The sequence below is a fragment of the Betta splendens genome, chromosome 7 (assembly GCF_900634795.4).
Source record: "Betta splendens chromosome 7, fBetSpl5.4, whole genome shotgun sequence".
Taxonomy (NCBI): Eukaryota; Metazoa; Chordata; class Actinopteri; order Anabantiformes; family Osphronemidae; genus Betta; species Betta splendens.
The window spans coordinates 7,722,298-7,744,060 of record NC_040887.2 but is presented as its reverse complement, the minus strand read 5'-3'; the positions used below and the strand labels follow the sequence as shown (position 1 = coordinate 7,744,060).

The following is a 21,763-nucleotide window of genomic DNA, read 5'->3' as shown; positions in this document are numbered from 1 at the left end:
TGTTCGGTGAAAGAGTTTAAAAATCCTTTGCTTAAACTTTTTGGCCAGTTTTGTTTCTGACTTTATTTAGTCAATTTCTTATTCCCATTTTTTCAAGACCAGTTGGTTAAGTTGCTATGGAAACAAAGCTACCCCTATTATCTGTACTTCTTTCTGAATTATCTCACACACCTATTTATATACAGCATAGTGGAGTATAACGGTGTCTTAGCAACAGTGAAATAGTTCTGCACCACAATAAATATTAAAATCACAGGTAATAACAACATGGTGCTTGCAGAGACGTGTGTTTGTGAAGGTTTATTTTTAGCATGACTTTGAGGAGTTGTGTGCTCGTCCTCCAGTCTGTTAATGGCCTCCCGCACGCTGCACAATGTTTTTATGAGTAAATAATTCAAATCTTTTACCTTTGCAATTAGAAGAGGTTTGATGTAACAGGAACAGATATGAGATGATTTCTACTGTTCAACCTACTGTACAGACTGTACTTCAACATGCCGTGGGTCTATTACACATATGATTACGCCACAACACTGTTTATTTTGGCTTTTGACAGGCTGTGTTGGCATCAAATACAGATGCAAACGCACCGATACAAACACACAACACTTGTGCGAGTACCTGAGTGAAAGTACAAATATCACAACGTAGATATCGCTCCACTAGACGTGTTTAAAAAATGTGATTTCAATTGGAGTATTTGTGGTTACACAACAGAGCAGAAGCCTTTTTAGCAGCAATGTGTTATTGTAAATCATCTTTTACATTATGTGTTTTACATGGATTTATGATTTTACTGCTGCTTACGACTGTTTTACAATCTAATCTACTGCAATGCATCATGTTCTGTACGAGACATTTGTTGTGTTGCTACATATCAGGAACCCATTCGTAATGGACATGTAGATATTTTAATAATGTTACTGTGTGTGTGTGTGTGTGTGTGTGTGTGTGTGTGTGTGTGTGTGTGTGTGTGTGAACACTGCTTCCAGTTTAATTATGCATCCAAAAGCAAATGTTTTCCCAGCTGTTCGGTTCATTAGACTGTTTGTTCTGTTTACGCCTATGTAGATTCGTACAGTACTTCCGCCGGCATAGTGTGGTGCCGTTGCTGGTGGCATGACCTGACATCAGCCTCTATTTACAGGCTGGAACAGCTTGGGCTTCAAGGTTACAGCTTTAGAAGAAAAACGGAGGTTGGGACTGTGTTTTTCCATTAGTCATTCATCCTGTTCAATGGAAGAGATTAAAGTTTATTTTGAGACAAAGCAATGTCTGCGTCCCACTCAGTGTGTTTGATTTCTTAGAAAAGTCATGTGATTTAGCAAAGCAAGGTTTCTGTGAAACAAGGCCTTGTTGAACCAACAAAGAGTTTCAAGGAAAATAGTAATGCAGTAAATTTAGAAATTAGAGTTATAATACAATAAAATATGCTTAATCTCAGATTTTAATACTTGAAGTACACTTGAAAAAGTTTTAAAAAATAAAATACACACTTTCTAACTATCACCCATCACTGCCAACACCATCCACCACCAATCAAATTTCTGACACAGAGATGCACTTCATGGTTCAGTCATTAATGAACATTACTCTATAAAATGCTCATATTACAATTGCAAATGTATATTTACAGGTGCTGGATACAGTATTCTCACAATAACATGAGCTGTTTCATCTTGTTACGTGTCGTGAAATAAACCAATCAACATGGTCGCAGTGCAGAAAATAAAGTTAAAATTCACAAGACAAACCACCAAAGTGTTGCCACCGCCGTGTGCAGTTTAAGGAAGGGAGAAGAGAAAACATTGAATTTGATTTTATTATGTCTAATCTACGGTCTGGCATCCACTTGCACTGTGGGATCAGAGCCGTTCTCTTTTATGTAGTAAAAAATTAACCTCAGGTTGTTTGTGTAGTACATCATCGTCACTGACAGTTACTTTACATGAATCTGCCTTTGGGACAGAGGAAGTAAGATACTGCCACTCAACTCAGCTGCACAAAAAGGGATCAGCTGACAAACCAGAAGTCCAGTTTTTGTTTTGAAACAGTCCAGTCATTTTTTTTTGCATGAACCCAGTCTCTCTTAATTTATACTCCTTCATCCACAAATGGACCCAAAATCATTTGCAGTGATTCCTAATGAGGCTTCCACTGTGTGAGTCCTGTAGATTCCTCACTTCATCCTCTGTATTAGCGGGCCTAAAAATACGCTGGCGAAATGTTTCCAACATTTGAACCCTTCTTCATTCATTTTGATCCAAAGGAGAACTTGGTTTGTAGTGAAACAGACTTTTAGTGGGACTCCTGCAGCTGATGAGGAGCGCCTGTTTTACTCAGTGTGATCTGAATCCCGCAGTCTCACAGAAAACTGTCATCAGAGGCGACAAAGGAGAAGCCATTGAAGGCGTTACTGGAACTGGTGCTGGCGCTGAACTCTGGGGTCCGACTGACGGAGTTAGGAACCAGCTCTCTGGTGAACTCTGGATCGATGTGCTGAAGGTCAGCCGGGCCTCTCTGGAAGGATAAGTCATGCAATGTACCTGGGTTAAATATCAATATGTGGCTACGCGGCTCCTGCGGGTTCACATGCAGTGATTTGCAGAAATGCAACTCGTTCGTTGTGTGAAGAGACGAGACACAACTCACCACGTTGGGGTTGTAAGGAGGCGTCAGCCGCTTGTGGTAAAGGTCATCCCAGTTGATTGGAGAGAAGAAGGTGTGGTTCTTTATCTCCAGCTGTAAATACAAAAAAGAAAAGTCAAAGCCGACCAAGACTTTCATCATATTTTATCAGAGGTCCTGATGTTTGTTTTAGAATCATAACCTGAAGCTTTCCAAATAGAAAATTTGCAACTTAACCAAAATACAGGTCAGCGGCTCTTTACAAACCTCTGCCTTAGACTCGGCCTCTTCTCATCCGGGAGGCGATTTGTTAGAATTAAATCCCATTTCAAGAACATGAACACACTCACAAAGTCTGCGATCGCCCCGAGGCGCCTGTGCTGGTCCTTCTGCAACAGGCCCGTCAGCAGAGAGCAGATGGCGTCAGACTTCCCCGGGGGCAGCGCCAGGGCTTTGTGGAGGATCCCGTCGTACATTTCGCCAACGTCGCGGCTGTAGAACGGAGGCTGAAATTAGGGCAGAGGTGAAATTATGCAACGCCCGTTGGCGACCACTGTGGGCAAATCATCTGGACGTCTCTCGGGGCCCTGATTCTGCAGCGTTTTACGCTGGCTTTTAGGCAGAGGGGCACCTACCAGGCTGTAGATCATCTCATAAAGCACCGCTCCCAGGCACCACCAGTCCACCGTCCTGTCGTACGGCTCCTTACGAAGAACCTCCGGAGCCAAGTACTGCAGACACACAACAGAAGGTAAAACTACACAACGCTAAGCAAGGTTGTCTCAACTCACTGCAAGTTTGTTTCAGCCTTTGCTCTGTGTGTGACCCGATGGGTTCCTTTCTTAAGGGAACTCACCTCTGGAGTCCCGCAGAACGTTGAGGTAGTTCCCTCAGGTTCTACACCCTCTTTACACAGCCCAAAGTCCGTCAGCACCACATGGCCCTGCACACATGGGACACCGGAGGCTTTATATTCTGCAGTTTCAAGGCACTGGAGCGCTGAGCGTGACTCACCTGGCAGTCCAAAAGAATGTTCTCCGGCTTGAGATCTCTGGGGTGAACAAACAACGAGCAGATTGTCACCGCGCGAATATAACAACAGGCGGTTTCTCTTTTTCAAGCACGGGCCCGTCTGTCTGACCTGTAAACAATGTTGAGTGAGTGAAGGTAGCCGATGGCGCTGGCCACCTCGGCGGCGTAGAACCTGGCTCTGGGCTCCGAGAAACAGCGCTCTCTCTGCAGGTGGAAAAACAGCTGCAGACGGAAGAAGGGGGGAGGATGGAGGAAAGACGAGCGACAGGACAACATGCACCACATGAATTTAAACATGGCTGGAAAACGCAATATATAAAAAACATCATCTTTCTGCTGGATTTTATTCAAAACCACATAATTTACCACTCTGTAATTTCATATTTAACATGTGTGTTTTCTTTGTCTGATTAATTGTTCTAATAACAGACAAATATATGGGATGTGTCATTGTAACTACAGTATTACAATAAACCCATAAACCCTGTTTCTTCCTGTCTACCAGTGAAAGTGAGTCATAAACTGGTCGGGTAAAGCAGCAGCAGCCTTGTTTACTGTGAAAACATAATAATAAGGCTGTAATTCTTGTAATTAATAAATAAATGATAAAATAATGAATTAATAAATGTATGGCTGTAATAAATGCTTGACATGGATATTACAGTCAGCATGATCTGGTGCTCTGGGCCGATACGGAGACTGGAGCTCCAGACACGTACCTCTCCCCCGTTTACATAATCGAGGACAAAGTAGAGTTTCTCTGCGGTCTGGAAGGAGTAGTGAAGTCGCACTAGAAACGGGTGTTTGAGGCTCTTCAGCAGCACGTTCCTCTCTGCCATGATGTTCTTTTGCTAGACAGAAGGAAACGCCCCAAGGTGAGTGAGTCGGGGGTCAGAGGTCAGTGGGGCTAAAATAAGCGTACATCACACTCTTTAAAATAGAATGACCCCGACGCTCGATTTAACGTGCGCGTGAACACAACACGGACCACAGACTCGGGGGAGGAGTGCCGTCCGTTCCGGGGGTGTGAGCATCTGTCACAAGCCCGCTGCCGTTCACAGAATTGTTTTGGTTCTGAGTGTTCTGTTTATCGGACGGATCGTGGCTTTTGTCACAGTCCATGAAATGCTTCTCACTCACTCAGCTCTAATCTGTTGTCTTGCAAAACAATTAGCTTTACTTCCTGTACATGTCCCCTTTTTATTAGATCGTCCATCTCGTTGTTATGACCCAGTTGATCTGGAGAGAGTTGTGATATGTGTTCTTTGCACAGAACAAACTGCAGATTAGATAAGGTTCAGATGGTGTTGCTGGGTGAGAAGGCTGTTTACTAATAACATACCAGCACACGCGTGGTGCTGGTAACACGCTACCCAGTTTCCCCTCGGCTCAAACAGACCTATTTTCCAGAGCCTCACCTCTTTCTTCTTCAGGATGACTTTCTTCTGCAGCACTTTGACAGCGTAGAACGTGCCGTCGGCCTTGAGCTTGGCGAGCAGCACCTGCATGCAGGTTTATCTGTTAGTGGTTTGTTTAGCAAACAGAGGCCTCCACCGCCATCAAAGCCCCCTGAGATCAGCACACGCGGCACAGATGGGATCAGACGAGGGCGATGATGCTGGGAGACTCGAAGGCCTGACGCTGCAGCGGAGCCGGTAGAAACAGGTCTAGTATTTGATGATTAACTGACAAACATGATCAACTCCACTGAGCAGGAGTTGATCAAGTAACTGTAAAAGGCTTGGGCAGACTGTAAAGGTAATGATTCACGAAGCAGGCAGGATGTTTTCATTCCCAACCTCAGCTGAATTAAATCCACAGCGAATCATTCAATCCACATGATCAACCATAAATCCCTATAACATCAGGTTATTAATACTACCACATGGCAGACAAATGTTAATTAAAATCACTTCCCAGTAATAAATAAGTGACGGATCCACATACTTTATCCAAAGTAATGTCTCAAGACAATTCGCGATAGGAAGGACTTACAGTAATGAATATAATTATAATATTACGCTTGACAGGAGTTGAAATAGACCAACTCAGGAAGTTGTGAAATGCTAAAGGAGGTGAATAACTAACTAGTTGTTTCCGTGTTACCTTTCCAAAGGTTCCTTTGCCAATGACAGCCAGGAAGTCAAAGTCAGTGGGCCTGGCACTGGAACAAGACGGGGGCAAATGTCAACATCTCACAGCAAACAAAACACAGAATCTGGGTTTCAATGTAGCGACTCTCTCGATCACATTGTATTGGGAGCTGCTGTGACTGAGTGGCAGCAGATCTACTGACTGTGGGTTCGCTGAAGGTCCCAGGTTGACATCTTCATGAGGGGAGGAGGGCAGTGACAGCGACTACGGAAGGAAACTACACTTAATATTCATAAATGAATGAACTATTTAAAGCCATTGACTTTATTTCCATTCAGATTAGCGCCACTCAACATAAACAGGTCAGAGGTTAATGGAAAATGACAGTACAGGTGGAAAATAACTGCACCCTCATGTTGTTGTTGACAAGCCGTCACATGATGCAATTCAACAACAATGTAATGTGTGAGAAGAGCGAAGAGCTGGAAGCCACAGTAAACAGTTCAAATGATAATAACATGTAGTGCTTCAAAGACATGCTTGAATTTGAATAGATGTGATTAAATAGATATGAAGTGAAGGACAGTCATGAAAGTTTCATCACACAATTTAGAGCGAATTCAAATAAAATGAAAGTAAAACGCTAAAGTAAACAACATGACGCCAATCATGTGCAAAGACTAAAGTGCACTCACATCAGAGTGGGCCATGATCCATTCCACTCCCACTGGAGGCTCAGTGTCAGTGTTGGGCAGACCTGGGAGAGCACACACACACACACACACACACACACACACACACACACACACACACACACACACACACACACACACACACACACACACACACACACACACACACACAAAATGCACAAAATGTGTGACTCCTTTTTTCCAATGAAAGTTGGTCTTTATGATTTTCTCTGTCAGCTTTTCTACGCACAACTTGAGCTGAACATTTGTTATTTTACGTGTAATTTAAACAGTTGCAGTTTGAATAAGACACTTCATGATTAGCCTGGAGTCAAGTGAATTCATCCAGCGCTTCGTGGCACACGGGTGTCATTACACACGAGAGCAACGGCGTAGAAAGAATGTTAAAAACGCTAGAAACAGCAAGTAAAGCTGCTTATTGTCACGGACCACAGCTCCTGAGGCCAACAGCTGCTCTCAGAGCGCGAGAGAACCGATACGAGCTTATTACGACCTGCCACAACCTGAACGCTGCTTAAACTAACACAGACATCAGACGTTATTAGCAGGGTTTGTCACTAAAAGCCACCGTTAGCGGCACTTGTTTCCTACATTTAAAACAGAATAATGGGAGAATCTGCCCAATGCCCCAAGCAGAAAACAGCCCCTGTCCTGAAGGAACAGTCCAGAGCAGCCAGGTGATGTTGTTAAAGCAGTAAGCGGCCGCTGTCTCACCTGTGTGCGGAGGATTTGCAGGCAGTCATCTGTGTTCACAGACGGTCAAACCTCACGGCCCCAGGGAGCCTCGCCTTGGACTGAGCTAAGAGTTCCCTCAGCCTCAAAGGAAGGTCAGCGTCAGGAGAGTGAATCATTGACGAAGAGTCACAGAGCTTTAAGTGAGGCGGGGCGTCAGTGTGTGTGTGTGTGTGTGTGTGTGTGTGTGTGTGTGTGTGTGTTTGTGTGTGTGTGTGTGTGTGTGTGTGTGTGTGTGGTAGCTGCCAAGTCCTCTTTCAACACACGCATGTGTATTCCTATTTACTAAAAAATGACTTGTTTTAAAGGTTTTAAGCTGAGCACAGAGAAACATTTTCTTCTGCAGCTCTCACTCGCGCAGTGCAGGTCAAACGCTCAAGTAGCAACAGACCGATCCTTGTTTGTAGCTTTCCAAATTCAAATGAGCATCTTTGTATTTTAAAAGCAGCTTTTTCGCAGACGACCTGCTCCTTCTCGCATAAAACATGTAACAGTCCATTTCTCCCTGCAGCAGCAGGTTATCAGCGACGCCTGGTTCTGCGGCTTCTGCAGTGGAACAAGTAGATAAGCAGAGAGCACAGAGAGGGCGTGAAGGCAGTCACACACGCTGTAAATAAGACCACACGCCGTAGGCAGACGAGACAACGCTGGACATTTATTAATTCATATGGATTGAATGAAGGTTGCGACCCAAGATTATCTTGACACGCATACACGCACACACAAATCCCACCAGAGAGACGCACAATAGACACAATATTCGAGATTCCAAGAGCCCTTAAAACATTCCAGCAATATAAACCTGGTCTCACGATATCGAATACAAACAGCATCTTTCAACGCGTTCGGACAGAAAATGTAAACATTTCAAAGAGCTTGCTCTGCACGGAGCTGCTGTCGCCTGTAAACTGCAGAGAGTTTCACCGTCTCCACCTTTTCAGTCCAGGCTCCTGGTGCTAAACTGTGGATGTTCCCACTCTCTAGTGGCCAAGTGTGGGAATCACTGCGCCACCGATTTGTTTTTCACAATTGTGCTAAGACATGGATCAAAGTGCCCTATGTAATAATCTATTAACAAAACAGCAAAAAACATATTTTGGACTTTTGAAAAGTTCAAAACAGACTAAAAACTCAAACATTGCTTAATTGGGAGTTTTAAGTAGCATTTGAAATGACAGATCCTGCATCGCTCAAGTTTTATCATCATCATCATCATTATCGGTGATGAAGTGCAGTCTGGAGGACTTTGAGGCAGATAACACAGATGACGTCGAGGCTCAGATCGAGGTTTGTTTCTCATCTGACAAATAACAGTCCGAACAAAGTAGCTTATTCCATTTCACACAGAGTTGGGAGCAGTAAAACGAGGTGAATACAGTGAACATGGTACTTCTGCCTTCATTTGTTCTATTGCACAAAGCCTTGGAGCTTGTAGGAGCCTGACTGACATCAGACCTTTAGCCTGGGTCAACCTTGGATTCAGCTGCTGTCTGTCACACCATCATAAACTGACCTCAAGTCAGCCTAAACCGTATGTTTATTTAAATTTGGCACAAACTAGCTTCCTGCCAGTGTCCCTTTAAAGATTTCATCCAAATCCTCTGCAGACGGTCAAATGTTTGTATATACAGTCTACAATATGTAAAATCAAATGCTATCGCATTCAGAGGTTTGGCATCACTTAACCTGATCTTAACCGCCTGACGTTTCCTCTTTAATTGCCTCAGTCTCTTTCGATCCACACAGACTCACGACGTTCTCCCCCCTCAAACATCCTAAGTTCACCTGTCCTGACTGGACATCACCCCCGCCGCCCTCCCCTCCCTCTCTCTCTGATGGGTAAAGACACCAAACACATGAAAAAGGGGCCAGGGTCTCCGCCCTGTGACAGAATGAATTTGGCACATGATGATCAGCGGGCCGGCGCCCCCGCCGCCCGGGGGAGGGGTCACTTGAGCCCCTCGTCTGTGCTCTTGAACATGAGGATGGCGTTGGAGATCTTGAGGGCGGGGCCGAGCTTTATGCTCATGATCTTCACGATGTCGGTCTGGGTCAGCAGCAGGAAGGCCTCCCCGTCAATCATCTGAGGGGGAAAGGACAGGCTCGTCAGCGAAGAGCAACACTCGGCTGGAACCTTGTGCGCTCGGCGTTCCCACCTCTTCTTTGAAGAGGCGAGCCTGTTCTTCGCACCCGATCAGATTCTGGACAAACCTGAAGACCTGCGGAGGAGACACGTGCGAGTGGGACCCGTTAACACAGACGCGCAAACGGAGGGGGCAGTAAAAAGCTCGTAGGCGCTCACTTCTTCCACACTCCAGGCCGCCACCTGGCTGGCGTGAATGCCCTGAACGCCGGGCAGCAGCTTGCAGTGCTGCTCCCAGCACAGAGACAGGGTCCGGTCCGAGTGGGCGCTCAGAGCCGACATGAAGAGAGACGGGTAGACGCCCTCCGAGGCCATACCTGAGGACGAACACGCGCACAATGAACAACTAGCCTAGCCGCCTGCAAATACTGAAGCATTAGAGAGGATTTATTGAAGATCTCATGAAATGGTGCCAGATTTCACATATTCAGCAGATGCGGTGACTTGGGGAACTCACTCTGGTAGTCTCTCTGTTGGTTCTTTCTGTATTTGGGAGGGCGACCAATCCTGCGCACAGAGGAAACGGTCAGACAAAAGTCACAGCTGAGCGCGGGCGTGCGCGCGTGCACGAGCACGAGCATCTACCTGCCGCGGTAATGGCTCTTCTTGGTCCTCTGGCCGAAGAACAGGCTCCTCTTGCACTCAGAGTCGGACAGGTCGGCCTTCAGCCGGCCCTGGTTCCGCTCGGCCAGCGGGCAGCCGGAGATGCAGTGGTGGGCGGTGAAGCGGCCGGTCACGTGGCCCGAACCGTCACAGCCCGGCGTGGGACACTTCCTGTTGTAGGGTTCACGTAAAACAGGGAAAACTAGCAATTCAATAGTTGTTTCTCTTTTAATTTAACGCCCAACATTTGATAAAGGCTGCAGTAAAGCACTGGCCTGTTGTGAAAGCTGTACTTGTTGGTTCTTGGGTGACTGATGGGTTTACAGGGGACAGAGGACGGGTAGGTGGTCTGGCCTGTGACCGAGGGCTCCTTCACTCCTGCGCACACACAAATGCAGGGACGTGAACCATCGCGTGGCGTGGTGTGAGCGACGTTTTGTCCTTTGGGCGTTTGAGCCTTGTTACCGTGTGGCTGCGGCGCCTTCGTGTCCCGCGGGGGAACTTTCAGCGGATGCCCGGTCGCCTCACACCAGCCCGCTGGGTGGATGTCGGGGTGATCCGAGTCCATCCACTCGTCGTAGACGTGACTCCAACCGTCGTAATGGACCTGAAAAGAGACTCTAGCTGGGTGCTGGGTTGGTTTGTGATACAGTATGTTGCTCTATATCGTGCAGCCCTTCGGCCCAGTGGGAACTTCACCTTAATCCGATGAGTCTCGACCTCCTCCACTGTGGCCACTCTGATCAGACCTGGACTTCTCTTGTCCACAGCCTCCAGCTTCATCTTTGTCTGGAAGCTGTGGGGAGCGCGCTGGGGACAGAGCAGACGCTGGACTTAATCTGTGGAATCTCAGCTCTTACTGTTCATTTGTGCCCGACTAAACCACGGAACCACAGGCGACCCAGAGGAGCGCATGCAACAGCGTCCTGTCATAATGAAAGCGGCCCATTCATTGGTTGGTTTACCACTTTAAAGGCCTCTGCAGCCACAGCCTTAGAACCAGTCTCCTCCAGGTAGTGAGACCAAGAGAACCGGGCCTGGTCTGGATAGTCTGCTTTGACAAAACATGAACTCCCATTAGCAAAAAATGGAATCAACCTTTAACTTTAGGTCCCCTGCTGTGACTAAAGTCATGGCTCAACTTAGAGGAAACTCAGCGATCACCTTGAGGGGGTGTTAGGGGAAGGTTCCTCTCCTGGCACCAGCCAATGGGGTGAATGTACGGACTGCTAGCGTCACACCTGCAGAGTCCAGAATCAAGACATGACAGGTTTTAGAGCTGCTGAACCACCTGATGTTAGTATGATGGGGATGACAATATTATTATTATTATTATTATTATTATTATTATTATTATTATTATTATTATTATTATTATTATTATTATTATTATTATTATTATTATTATTATTATAAGCCTGTTTCTGCCTTCTCAATCTACCTGAGGCCTGATCTTATCACAGCTCATCAGCACTCACTCACCAGTAGTCATATGTGTCGTCCCAGTTGTCAAAGTGGACCAGGAAGCGGTCGTCCACCACGTCGGTGACGGTTGCTACACAGATGAGGGAGGGGTTCATGCGGTCGACGGCCTCCAGCTTCGTTCCTATGTCAAAACCACACTTCACATCGATCTGGGCAGAAAAAAATACAATTATTTGTATTGTTGTTCAGACCTGAGGACACAAGTGTGTATCTTATCTTAGTGTGTAGTGGTAGTTACCCTCCCAGGACTGGCGAACAGCTCTTTGGGAGCTACTTGTGCTTTCGTCATCCTCAGGTAATTGCTCCAAGTGAATTCCTCTTCTTTACAGCCTGAACAAAACGCACAGAGATGGAGCTAAACAACACTCACACAGTGTGAGGACCTTTTAGGCCTCGTTTGCTTGAACACCAGCGGTTGCAGATGCATATTAATAGTGTGAACCCTGCTCTTTCCAGATGTGGCCTCTGACCTTTGGGAGTGTGGAGTTTGTGCGCCGTGCTTTCGCACCAGCCCGCGGGGTGAATGTCCGGGGAGTTGGCGTTGACCCAGAAGTCGTGGCAGTCGGAGTAGCCGTCGAAATGGAGCCTCAGCCGGTAACCACAGACCTGGGGGAGCACGTGGCCCGCGGGAGACGAGTCAGCGAAGGAAAGACATCGGCTCAACACCCGAGCGAACTGTGAATATTACCCTGAACCCATCAGCCGGGCGCTAATACGCGCCTGACTCACCTCCGCCACAGTGAGAACAAAGTACATGGACGGATGCTGTGGGTCGATGCCTTCCAGCTTCATCCCCTGTTTAAAGCCGTTCTTCACCGTTGGCACCCTCTGGGACTGGGTGAGCGACAAACGAGACGAGAACACAGGGCTAGGCGCAAAAAAAACACACTCGTGGAGAACTTAGGGGCGAGAAACAAGATATGAAATCAAATGGGCGCGTGGGGACGTTATCATTCCCACAGTAATATTTCCGCAGGAGTCTGAGCAGCTTTTTATCAGAGAAATAATTAAAATGAAACCGCTGTAACAAGACCCTAATAATCGCAACGTGACAAAATAGACCCCAGTAAAGCAGCGAAATGAGCTTTCCTCTAACGCACCTCTTGGAAGAGCTTGTTGGGAGCAGCCACAGCTTTGGTTTCATCCAGATACAGAGCCCACGTCCAGTGTTCCGTCTTACTGTCTCCAGCTTCAGCAGAAATGATAACTCGTTAGCTCGTCAATCATCAGTTCAGCTGATGAGACCCACAAAGCCACAAGTCAACAACATCTGGTCCAACCTCCTCTGATGTGCCTGCTGTCTGCCTTAGAATCATCCATCTTCTCATCCTGGACATGAGGAAAAGCACGCATAAGCGTGACAAACAAAAATAACATCTTGATAAGAAACATATGTATAATTAGACAGGTGGTCTCACCCACCGTGCCCTCGATGTCAGAGTCTTCCTCCGACGGGCTCAGGTACTCCTTCCTCTTCCTCTTCCTCATGGGCTTCAGGTGGTCGGGGTTAAGGGAGGACACCCTCCCGCCAGCCGGCACCTTCTCCACCCCGACGCTCCTCCTGAGGCGCAAAGCGAGCAGTGTTTATGCGCATTATAGCGTCATGTTCATTCATTAAAACGAGCAAATGAACACTTATTTAACACACATTTACAGCCGCAACCCAGAGCTGCAACACGTTTTTGTGCAGGTTGCTGCTGTTGAACTTGTTTCAGGTTAAACGTAGTTCCTAGTGTACAGCTCCTGGTTACCGTAGCAACCAGGTGCTGTACAGTCTCTCTGTATGGGACTGCCTTGAACTGCTGTGAATTGGCGTGTCACGGGAAGGAGACAAAAAAGTTGCTGAAAGAAGCAAAACAAAAGACGGGAATGTGCTGTCCACAACATTTACAGTGGAAAAACAAAGAAATGTGTAAATATACGACTATACTATATATGACTAGTGTTTTACTCAAACATCAAACCCACTTTTCGGGACAGCTCTGAACCTACTTGTCCGTGATGGGCTCCCTGCGCAGCTCCTCCGTGTAAACCCGCGGAGCCCTGGGCTCGTGGTTCAGCTGCGCTGGTCCGACATGGACTTCAGGTTTGACCGGGACCGACCGCTCCGGCTCGACGGCTGCTCCTCTCACAGAACCAAGAGACGCGTCTGAGGAGGCAAAAAGCTGCAGGTGAAGCCTAAAGGTCAACAGCTCGGTGCCTTTTGGGGGTCCACTGTTCCCTCCCACTCTTCTCACTACTTATCCATTCCATCTACTAACTTTCAGAAGCTTTACTTTTGTTGCCTGCTTGATGTTTCTGACATGAACATGCAGCTGCAAACTCTTCACTTTTCAAAAGGCGCTCTGTTGCAGCTGATTGAGCACCGTAATCATTGCTGATTTCTGCTTGACACACTAACAAGTGATTAGTGAAAAGAGCCTGCTGTCAAATATTTCAAACAGAAATGTGGCCATGTGTAGAAAGTCATTTACCATCTGAACATTTATGTCTTTATTCCCATGCAGGGCCTTTATTGCTACATACAGTATGGATCATTTGTGTCAACCGCACTTAAAATGCTTTCAGTGCTTGCAAAGTGAGCTTCCACTAGAAGCCCGTGTTTTGTTTTTAGTCTCTGACTCTACAAGAACCTTATGTAAGCATGAGTCTACCTAGCTTGCCCGCTGGAGAGCTCTCTGCGTTAACGGATCGCCCAGAAGTCCCCGCCGCCGGTTCAGCGTTGGCGCTGGTGGTCCCTGGAGCGATCAGGGTGCTCAGCGTACCCACATCGCTCACACAGAACTACAGGAACACACACACACACACGCGCATCAGTGGACCCATCGGACCAAACCATCAATTATGAATCCAGCAGCACCGGCGGCTGCAGGTTCCCGTTGTTGTCCAAAATGGGAGGATGTGAAACCAACAGGCATTTATTGGTTCAGTTTAGTTAAGGCTTTTTGTCAGTTCTAAAGGAGATGTGTGTGCGTGGGGGGTTGTTAAAGAAGTTAAAATGATAACCTGTGAAATTGTTACACATGAAATTACTTTCTGTACTAATCAGTGGTTTCTGTTAATGCACTTCCCCCTCGTTTCAGGTTGGATCAATCCCTGTGCTGCACTTCCATGGTTTGTATGTTTCCCGACATTTTGTGGACGTGCACCCCGTTCCGTTGCACCCTGTTGCAGCTGAACTCCTGCACAGGTTTCCAATCAGGCTGAGTTAAAGTAATTGCGGTGGGAATAAGATCAATGCGACTTTACCAAGTGAGACAACGGGCCGATCTATAAAGCTCTTTAAGGACAAAACAGGCAAGAAAAAAAAAAGCTTGAGGGAAATTAAGCTTGTTGTGCTGTTAACATCTGGAATAACAAAAAAAAACAGATACGTCGCTTTACTTTACCTTGAGGTTGCTGCTGGGCAGAATAGCCATGCCCTCCTTCCACTCCAGGACGTGCACGATGCTACACGCTCCACCCACCTGCGCGGTCAGAGTGGGCGTGGCCAGCTCGCCAGCCCGTTTACCTGGGTCACCCACGGCGACAGCTGGAGTGACCTCCACCTTCTGATGGCCGGGAGCGGGAGCTGAGGGGAGGGGAGGCAGCCACAGAAATGAGTTACAAGGAGCCTCCAGCAGAAAGTAACTCTCCCTGCTTTACATGTTTGATTGACTTGCTGCCAATCAACTAATCAATTAATGAACTACTTGCTTGTTTTGGTGTTATTCTTAAAACAGCTGGATTTATCACAACCTCCACACCAGTTTACGTATAGTCACCAAATGATGGCAAACTTACATGAAGGCTGCTACAGTATGACTGGCATACACATGTATAGAACAAACACTGACGCACACCCCCAGTGTGAGTCTCTCTACACCCAGCGCGCTCACCCGGCAGGAGCAGGGCTGTGGTGGTGTGCGTCGGGGGCCGCGCTTTCCTGGCCACTCCATCCGTGCCGCAGATGAGGACGGCCTCGGCGGGGGACGAGGAGGACGGGGTGTGATCGGGCTCCTTGGGCGGAGCCTCCATGTTCACTTTGGCACTCATAGCGTTGTCCCTGTCCTGTGGGCTACTTCGGAGCGCTGAACACAGCACATGCGAGTGGAGGGTTCTGTCAGATTCCCATCTATGGGCATTGCATTATTGTTTTTCAAGATTTACATTGTTTTTAATAATTGACCACAACTTGTACTGCATAAATGATCTTATCTGTCCTGCCTGAAGTAATTTACATGTATTTGCACCATTTGAATCATGATAATAAAAAGTAATAATGGACTTTTTAACTCAGAAGGGGAAAATAACTACAGTATAACTAAAAGCCTATTGAACAATACTGTATATGTATACTATATATTATATATTAAATCATATAACCATAGGACTTTAGAAGACTAGCAGCCGAACTATATAATTATATACTATACAACTAATAGCCCATAGAACTACATGAGTATACTAAATAACTAATAGCCTATAGAACATGAAGTCACTGTACAACATGCATAGAACAAACGTTTGTACACAATGAGACTAATAACTACTGACTACTGACACATTGTGTCCATTCATATTTACTGCTCATCAATTTTCCCCAAAATGGCTCCTACACTTATAAACATTTTAAATGTCAAAACGACTACGTTTCAGGCTACTTAACGTAAAATATAAGACAATTTCATTATTACAATTCGACGCGGTAAAAGCACAGCGGATCTTTCTGCTCCATCAACAACCATGACCCCGTGTGACTTTTTTTAACAGCCATCCATTACCTACAATAAAAAGGCAATAATGGTGACACGCCGATATTTACGCACAAGCCTCCGAATCCACGCTCACAAAAAACACAGCATTTCAGTTAAAATGGCGATGGAGCTGAAATCCGTGAGATAAATGACTCAAATCCAGCACAATTGCAGTTTATTGAGAAATTTAGCCTGTCACCCATTCCGCCAACATCTGAAATGAATGAGCAACATTTTCACCTCACAACATAAAGCATGATGCGTATTTAACCATCTTCGGAGCGACTGCTTCTAGTAATTAAAAGTAATAAACTCGATTAGGGTAATTAAACGTGTCTTTATTTTATATATATATTTATTTGTACGATGAAAAGCTTTTTGTTTGATTATATCGATAACGCAAAACGGGGGAGCTCGAAGAAAAAAAATACTTGTTCCTTTCTACAGCTTGCTCTAAGGAGATGCTCGTGTTTGCTTCAATTACACAACAAACAGTAATGTTGAACAAATTCATGTTTGCATTTAATTTCTGAAATTTGGCTTACCAGCTCTGATCTCCTGCGGCTCCGGGGCTTCTACCGCGCATGCGCAGCCCCGAGTACAGTCATCGCTCACCGACTATAATGTTGTACCAAAAGACTTCACTGCAACCGCTCCACTTTCAGTAATGGTCGATGTGAAAATAATGTAGCATACTATCGATTACACAGGAGCCAGAACAGCTGCTGGAGCTTTATTTTAACATGTAAACCTGCTGGCGTGTACATGAGTGAGACAAAGATAGTGATCACTTTTTTCCTGAGCCCCATCCCCTAATGAAAGAGCATTTCTTATATAATTAGTAAGATATAGGTCATGTGGATACTGCAGACAAGGTTCTGGCAAATCTGACACATCACAACAAGAGAATAGTTATTAAGAGTTTTATTGAACAGGCATATTAAAAAAAAAAAAAAAACCCAGACATTGTGTGTTACATATCTGCATGGGGGGAGGGGGTGTTTCACAAGAGGGGCTGCATCCAGCAAGTCTGCTGATGTTACTAACAAGAAAACCCTTGAAAGTGTTAATGGCTGCACCCTCTAGGTACCAAATCACCGCTGCTACTTGCATTTAATGTCGCGCAGGATCGAGAAATTTCTCAAACCCGTGCATTGCGTGTGCGCACACGAAAGAAAAAGCGAAATGAAGACCACTTTTAGGGTATGATTTGAACAAATGAAAAAGATCAACAAAAAGCTGGGGCTACTCAACACATCTGTAAAGCAAACTAAGAAACATTCCAGACTGTGGTCTTCCCCCCCAAAAATAAAAAAAAGAAGTTGTTTGAATAATTAGATTTTGATGCCAATTACAAGGTCTATGTACAAGAAGATAAAATCCATCACAATAGTCCAGTTACCAACTAAGTCGTTTAAACATGAAATACAAACCCCTTTAATTTATGCAGTCCAAGGTCTTGCGTGCATCTTAGATGTCAGGATAGTACCAAAATTAGACGATTTCTTCAGGCTGCAGATAAAAGGGGGGGAAAGCTCCATTGCTGTAATAAAAATACTACTTCTCTCCCACAAATGTAGCTTTAACGAGACAGAAAAACCAAAATATCCGTTAAGTTCTAGTAAAACTTCCTAACATTTTTCAGCTGTAGATGGCTAATTAGACAAACGTTCAAAAAATTATTACACAAGTATTTGAACCTAATTACCTCTTGCAATCCACAATTTTGATATTTATGATGTCAAAATGGGCAATTTAGAGGCTATAAGAATCCTACAAAGTAGTTCGGTCACTGCCTTGACAAGCCTTTGTGGGAGAAAAGCAGACAAGTGTGGAAGCACAAGCCAGTATGACAACACTGCTCATTATATACAGCATAAGGATCAAGCCCAATTATGAGAAACACCCCATCTCATATTAAACTAATTCTGAGAAGCTGATCTAGACCGTGAGCGAGATCTTGAGCGAGACTTTGAGCGGGAGGCTGAGCGTTTCTCCCTGGACTTTGAACGGCAATCATCATGAGGAGATGGAGAGCGGGAAGCAGACTTGGCAACACGCTCCTCTTTCCCATTCTCAACCGGTGAAGCTGAACGACTGCGAGACTTTTTCTCCACAGGCCTCTCCTTGGATCGGCTGCGAGAGTCTCGCTCCGATTTCACTTTTGAACGGCTCTTGGACCGAGACTTGGACTTTCGATTGGCTGAACGGGATCGAGACTTGCGGGATCCTGAACGCGATTTGGATTTATGAGATCGAGAACGAGACCTGCGAGAGCGTGACTTTGCTCCAGATCTGGACCGAGAATTACGTCTCTTGTTGCTGCCAGAACGAGACCTGTAAGGCATAAAGAGATATGTTTTCACTTCACACTGTTAGGTTTACACTTAATTTAAAAAAACTCTAATCTCTATTAGCGGATCTTAAACTAAACTTCCACTAAGCACTTTAATTCAATAAACTATATTTGTTCTGACCTGGAGCGGGATCTGGAGCGACTATGAGAGCTTCTGCTCCTGTGGCTCCTGCTTCGGGAGCGGCGACGACTGCGAGATCTGAGGACAACAAAAGTCAAACAAAAACCTACCACCAATATTGTGCACCAAAACAAGCCCTCTAACAAAAAAGTGTTCCTACCTGGATCGGCTGCCAGAGTAGGACCTTCGTTTGCGAGACCTGTCCTCCACCAGACGAATCTTCCGCCCATTGATATCTGTACCATCCAGTTTATCCAGAGCTCTCTTCATGTCTGAGTGGGTGCGGAACTCAATCACTCCCTCGTTTGTGTGTTCCTTATGAGCATCTGCATAGGTCACTTCTCCTGCCTGGCGCATAAAATCCTGACAAATGCAGAAAATTGAATTGAAAATGTTGAAAGCGTCCTTTTTCGACAGGTAAATTTTGTTAATGATCTTGACTCATCACAATGAATGCTGCAAGGTCAAACATGTACCTTAAGGTCCTGCCAACTGCAGCGGCTAGATAAGTTCTCCACAATCAAGCGATATTCAGTACGAACAGGGGGTCCATACTTATCCCTGCCAGAACGGCTTCTGCTGCTGCTGCTGCTGTAACCGCTACCTTTAAAAACAACAGCACATAAAAAATGTCAGAAACAACAAAAATTGCTGAGACAAAAACTACAGAGCTGGGTTATCAAATGAACACATGGTAGTGACTGGCCATAAAAAGTCCAAGAGGATTTAAAATTGAACCTAAAGAAAGGAATCCCACTGATCCCATGTTTAAACACAAAACTTCTGACTAGTGATTTAAAAGCCACTGCATGGGCTGTCTGTATAATTCAGCATTTTGAAGTTGCTCTGCTGCAAAGAACACCACTGCATCTGTTTCTGGCAATACAATGCCTGTCTTACTTGGGGCATCACACTGTGATGCTTTAGGTGTATAAACAAATGGACAGTGATGTTCTTTCAAGACCTTTGAACCCTGGAAAACAAACAAAAAGGAGGAATCCACATCGGTCGAGATCACGGACACCGTTTTGTCAAAGTGAGTAAGAACGGTGTAATCAAAAGGTAATGCACCAATGTAGCATTCATTATTTGACTGCATGTCAGTGTAAAATTTTGTTTCCTTTTTGTTCACTTACAACATTTGTTTTGACTGCAAGTTCTTTACTAGAGCCGATCCGCTTATGTTTGCTGTCAGGTCAACATAGAAACCAATGGCAATCCTCACCATCGCCCCTGGTCTATTGGCAAAAGGCTGCTGTCATCATGGCTTCCGGTTAGGTCAGCCAAGGATCAAGGGGGAGGGGGCAAAGGTCACACACACATTGTAAGGTGAAAGCCAAGGCCAATCGGGACAGGCAGTCATCTTAGCCAGTCATCTTTAGCCTCAATGGACTCTCAGCCTCAGCCCGCAACTGGACTCTTTCAAATTGAAACATCAAGGACTTTTGTTAATGTTGAATATAAATATATACCAAAAATTATAAAATACACATTTCACATGAAAATGTTAAATGTGAAGCTAATGATTTCACTAAACTACACTACATAACTATAGAATTAGCACTATTTAGCAGTGATCATTTATAATTAGCACCCTAAAGTCACACCCTTTAAATATGACTCACCAAAAACAACAAATACGATCCACAAGAACTTCAAGCGGTCACGAGAAGTTCCTTGTTTTCAAGCTATCTTAGCTAATGCCAAACTTACAACTTTCTGCTGGGCTTTGACTTGCAGATTGTTGTTCCTTTCAAAACGTGAGATCCAGATCAAGCTACTGTTTGCGTGGTCTGGAGGGAGGAACAAAAACCTGAAGGTCACTAAACCCTTTACCAAAGTGAACAGAATTTTCTAAAGGGTAAGGCATGGGAATTAAAAAAAAAAACATTGGATTGCCTTTATAACAAAAAAAAAGAAAAAAAAAAGAAAAGAAACCTGTCCTGGCTCAATAACTTGCATCCATAACCAAGTAAACAATACAAGACAGAAGTATAAAATCATGCCATATGTTACAGCAATGACTAAAGGCACAGGCAAACACATAAAGGCTTAGCCACCTAAAACATAACGTGGAGACCCGGTCGTATACCATGTCAGTGTATGGGAAAGTCGACTGAACTGATCAAATAAAAGGTAAACATATACTATTTGTCTGCAAATTAGCGCCTGCATAAATCAATCAACAGCTAATTGTGCAGTCCACATCGACACCTCACCCCAGGGGGAAGGGGAAAAGAGGATATCTTGTAATACACTGCACTTACTGCGCCCACCACCCCAGTAACCCCCACCGTAGCCATCTCGATCTCGCCGTGGCCCCCGGGCATGTTCGACGATCACGCGCTCCCCGCAGAGCTCCTTCCCGTTCAGCTCATACACGGCATCATCTGCGTCCCGGTTGTCTTCAAACTCTACGAATCCGTACCTGTAAGCAAAACACAAGGCTTAAACACAGACCAATAACAAAAACACGGTCTCCGTGCAATTAGCTTGCTAGCTAGCTAGCTTAGCGTGTCCCGCTAGCTCCGCGCTTTAGCACGCACAAAGGCGCCATGTTGGCCATGCGACATTACCACACGAACAAGACTGAAGTTCGAGGAACAACCTGGATTTCACTTCAAAATAGCATTTTTAATACAACCGTCGTGCTGAGCTAACCCGAAATGAGAAATTTAATAACGCCCTTAACTATAAATTTAAAAACAAAAAAATATTCGGTCTAAGCGCCCACGTCGTTAACATGAAGGCTTGCCGCTACGTCGAACACGTTAACGTTAGCTGTCGTCATAGACAACTCACCCATTTTTTAAATCAATTTCCATGAGTTTTCCATATCCACTGAAAAATCGCTGAATGTCCTTTTCGCGGACATGGTAACTCAATCGCCCGATATAAACTCGAGGCATGTTTCTCGCCTAATCGTGTTGTGCTTGACTGATCTTTGTAGCCGCAAACACTACCGCTAGCTAGCTATCCCTTCTTCTCCGAGAAACTATGTGCGCTTGCGTGAAGCCAGCCAATCGTCACTCAAAAAATTGTTGCTGTAATGAACTTCAAAATAAAAGCTTGAATTTACCAATTTTAACACGAGGGTCCGTAAACGACCATCGTGTTTGT

General features: G+C 45.3%; 3 protein-coding genes across 4 annotated transcripts; all 3 read right to left on the bottom strand.

Moving 5' to 3' along the window:
* Positions 1–1,232: 1,232 nt before the first annotated feature.
* Positions 1,233–7,339, bottom strand: sgk2a (serum/glucocorticoid regulated kinase 2a). The gene is made up of 13 exons (XM_029156675.2): positions 7,182–7,339; positions 6,450–6,511; positions 5,957–6,018; positions 5,767–5,824; positions 5,079–5,162; positions 4,380–4,511; positions 3,770–3,882; positions 3,643–3,679; positions 3,485–3,571; positions 3,264–3,359; positions 2,979–3,134; positions 2,653–2,742; positions 1,233–2,520 (listed from the first exon to the last, which is right to left on the bottom strand). The coding sequence occupies exons 2-13, from the start codon at positions 6,462–6,464 to the stop codon at positions 2,365–2,367; spliced, it is 1,086 nt and encodes a 361-aa protein (XP_029012508.1). The 5' UTR covers positions 6,465–6,511; positions 7,182–7,339; the 3' UTR covers positions 1,233–2,364.
* Positions 7,340–7,834: 495 nt separating this feature from the next.
* On the bottom strand, positions 7,835–16,934 carry l3mbtl1 (L3MBTL histone methyl-lysine binding protein 1). The gene is made up of 22 exons (XM_055510402.1): positions 16,712–16,934; positions 15,309–15,500; positions 14,820–15,001; positions 14,085–14,214; positions 13,423–13,579; positions 12,853–12,991; positions 12,711–12,759; positions 12,531–12,619; positions 12,160–12,264; positions 11,901–12,036; positions 11,669–11,760; positions 11,428–11,579; positions 11,110–11,186; positions 10,911–10,996; positions 10,645–10,755; positions 10,411–10,552; positions 10,217–10,323; positions 9,928–10,112; positions 9,800–9,849; positions 9,502–9,659; positions 9,356–9,418; positions 7,835–9,282 (listed from the first exon to the last, which is right to left on the bottom strand). Exons 2-22 carry the CDS (start codon positions 15,463–15,465, stop codon positions 9,148–9,150), a joined length of 2,502 nt encoding a protein of 833 aa, XP_055366377.1. The 5' UTR covers positions 15,466–15,500; positions 16,712–16,934; the 3' UTR covers positions 7,835–9,147.
* Positions 16,935–17,075: 141 nt separating this feature from the next.
* Positions 17,076–21,653, bottom strand: LOC114858936 (serine/arginine-rich splicing factor 6-like). 2 transcript variants are annotated; one of them, XM_029156672.3, is made up of 6 exons: positions 21,446–21,653; positions 20,911–21,071; positions 19,120–19,247; positions 18,804–19,006; positions 18,644–18,721; positions 17,076–18,503 (listed from the first exon to the last, which is right to left on the bottom strand). In XM_029156672.3, the coding sequence occupies exons 1-6, from the start codon at positions 21,550–21,552 to the stop codon at positions 18,089–18,091; spliced, it is 1,092 nt and encodes a 363-aa protein (XP_029012505.1). In that variant the 5' UTR covers positions 21,553–21,653; the 3' UTR covers positions 17,076–18,088. The 2 variants fall into 2 exon arrangements, with proteins under 2 accessions (XP_029012505.1, XP_029012506.1); XM_029156673.3 differs by having other exon boundaries at positions 20,938–21,071.
* Positions 21,654–21,763: the final 110 nt, after the last annotated feature.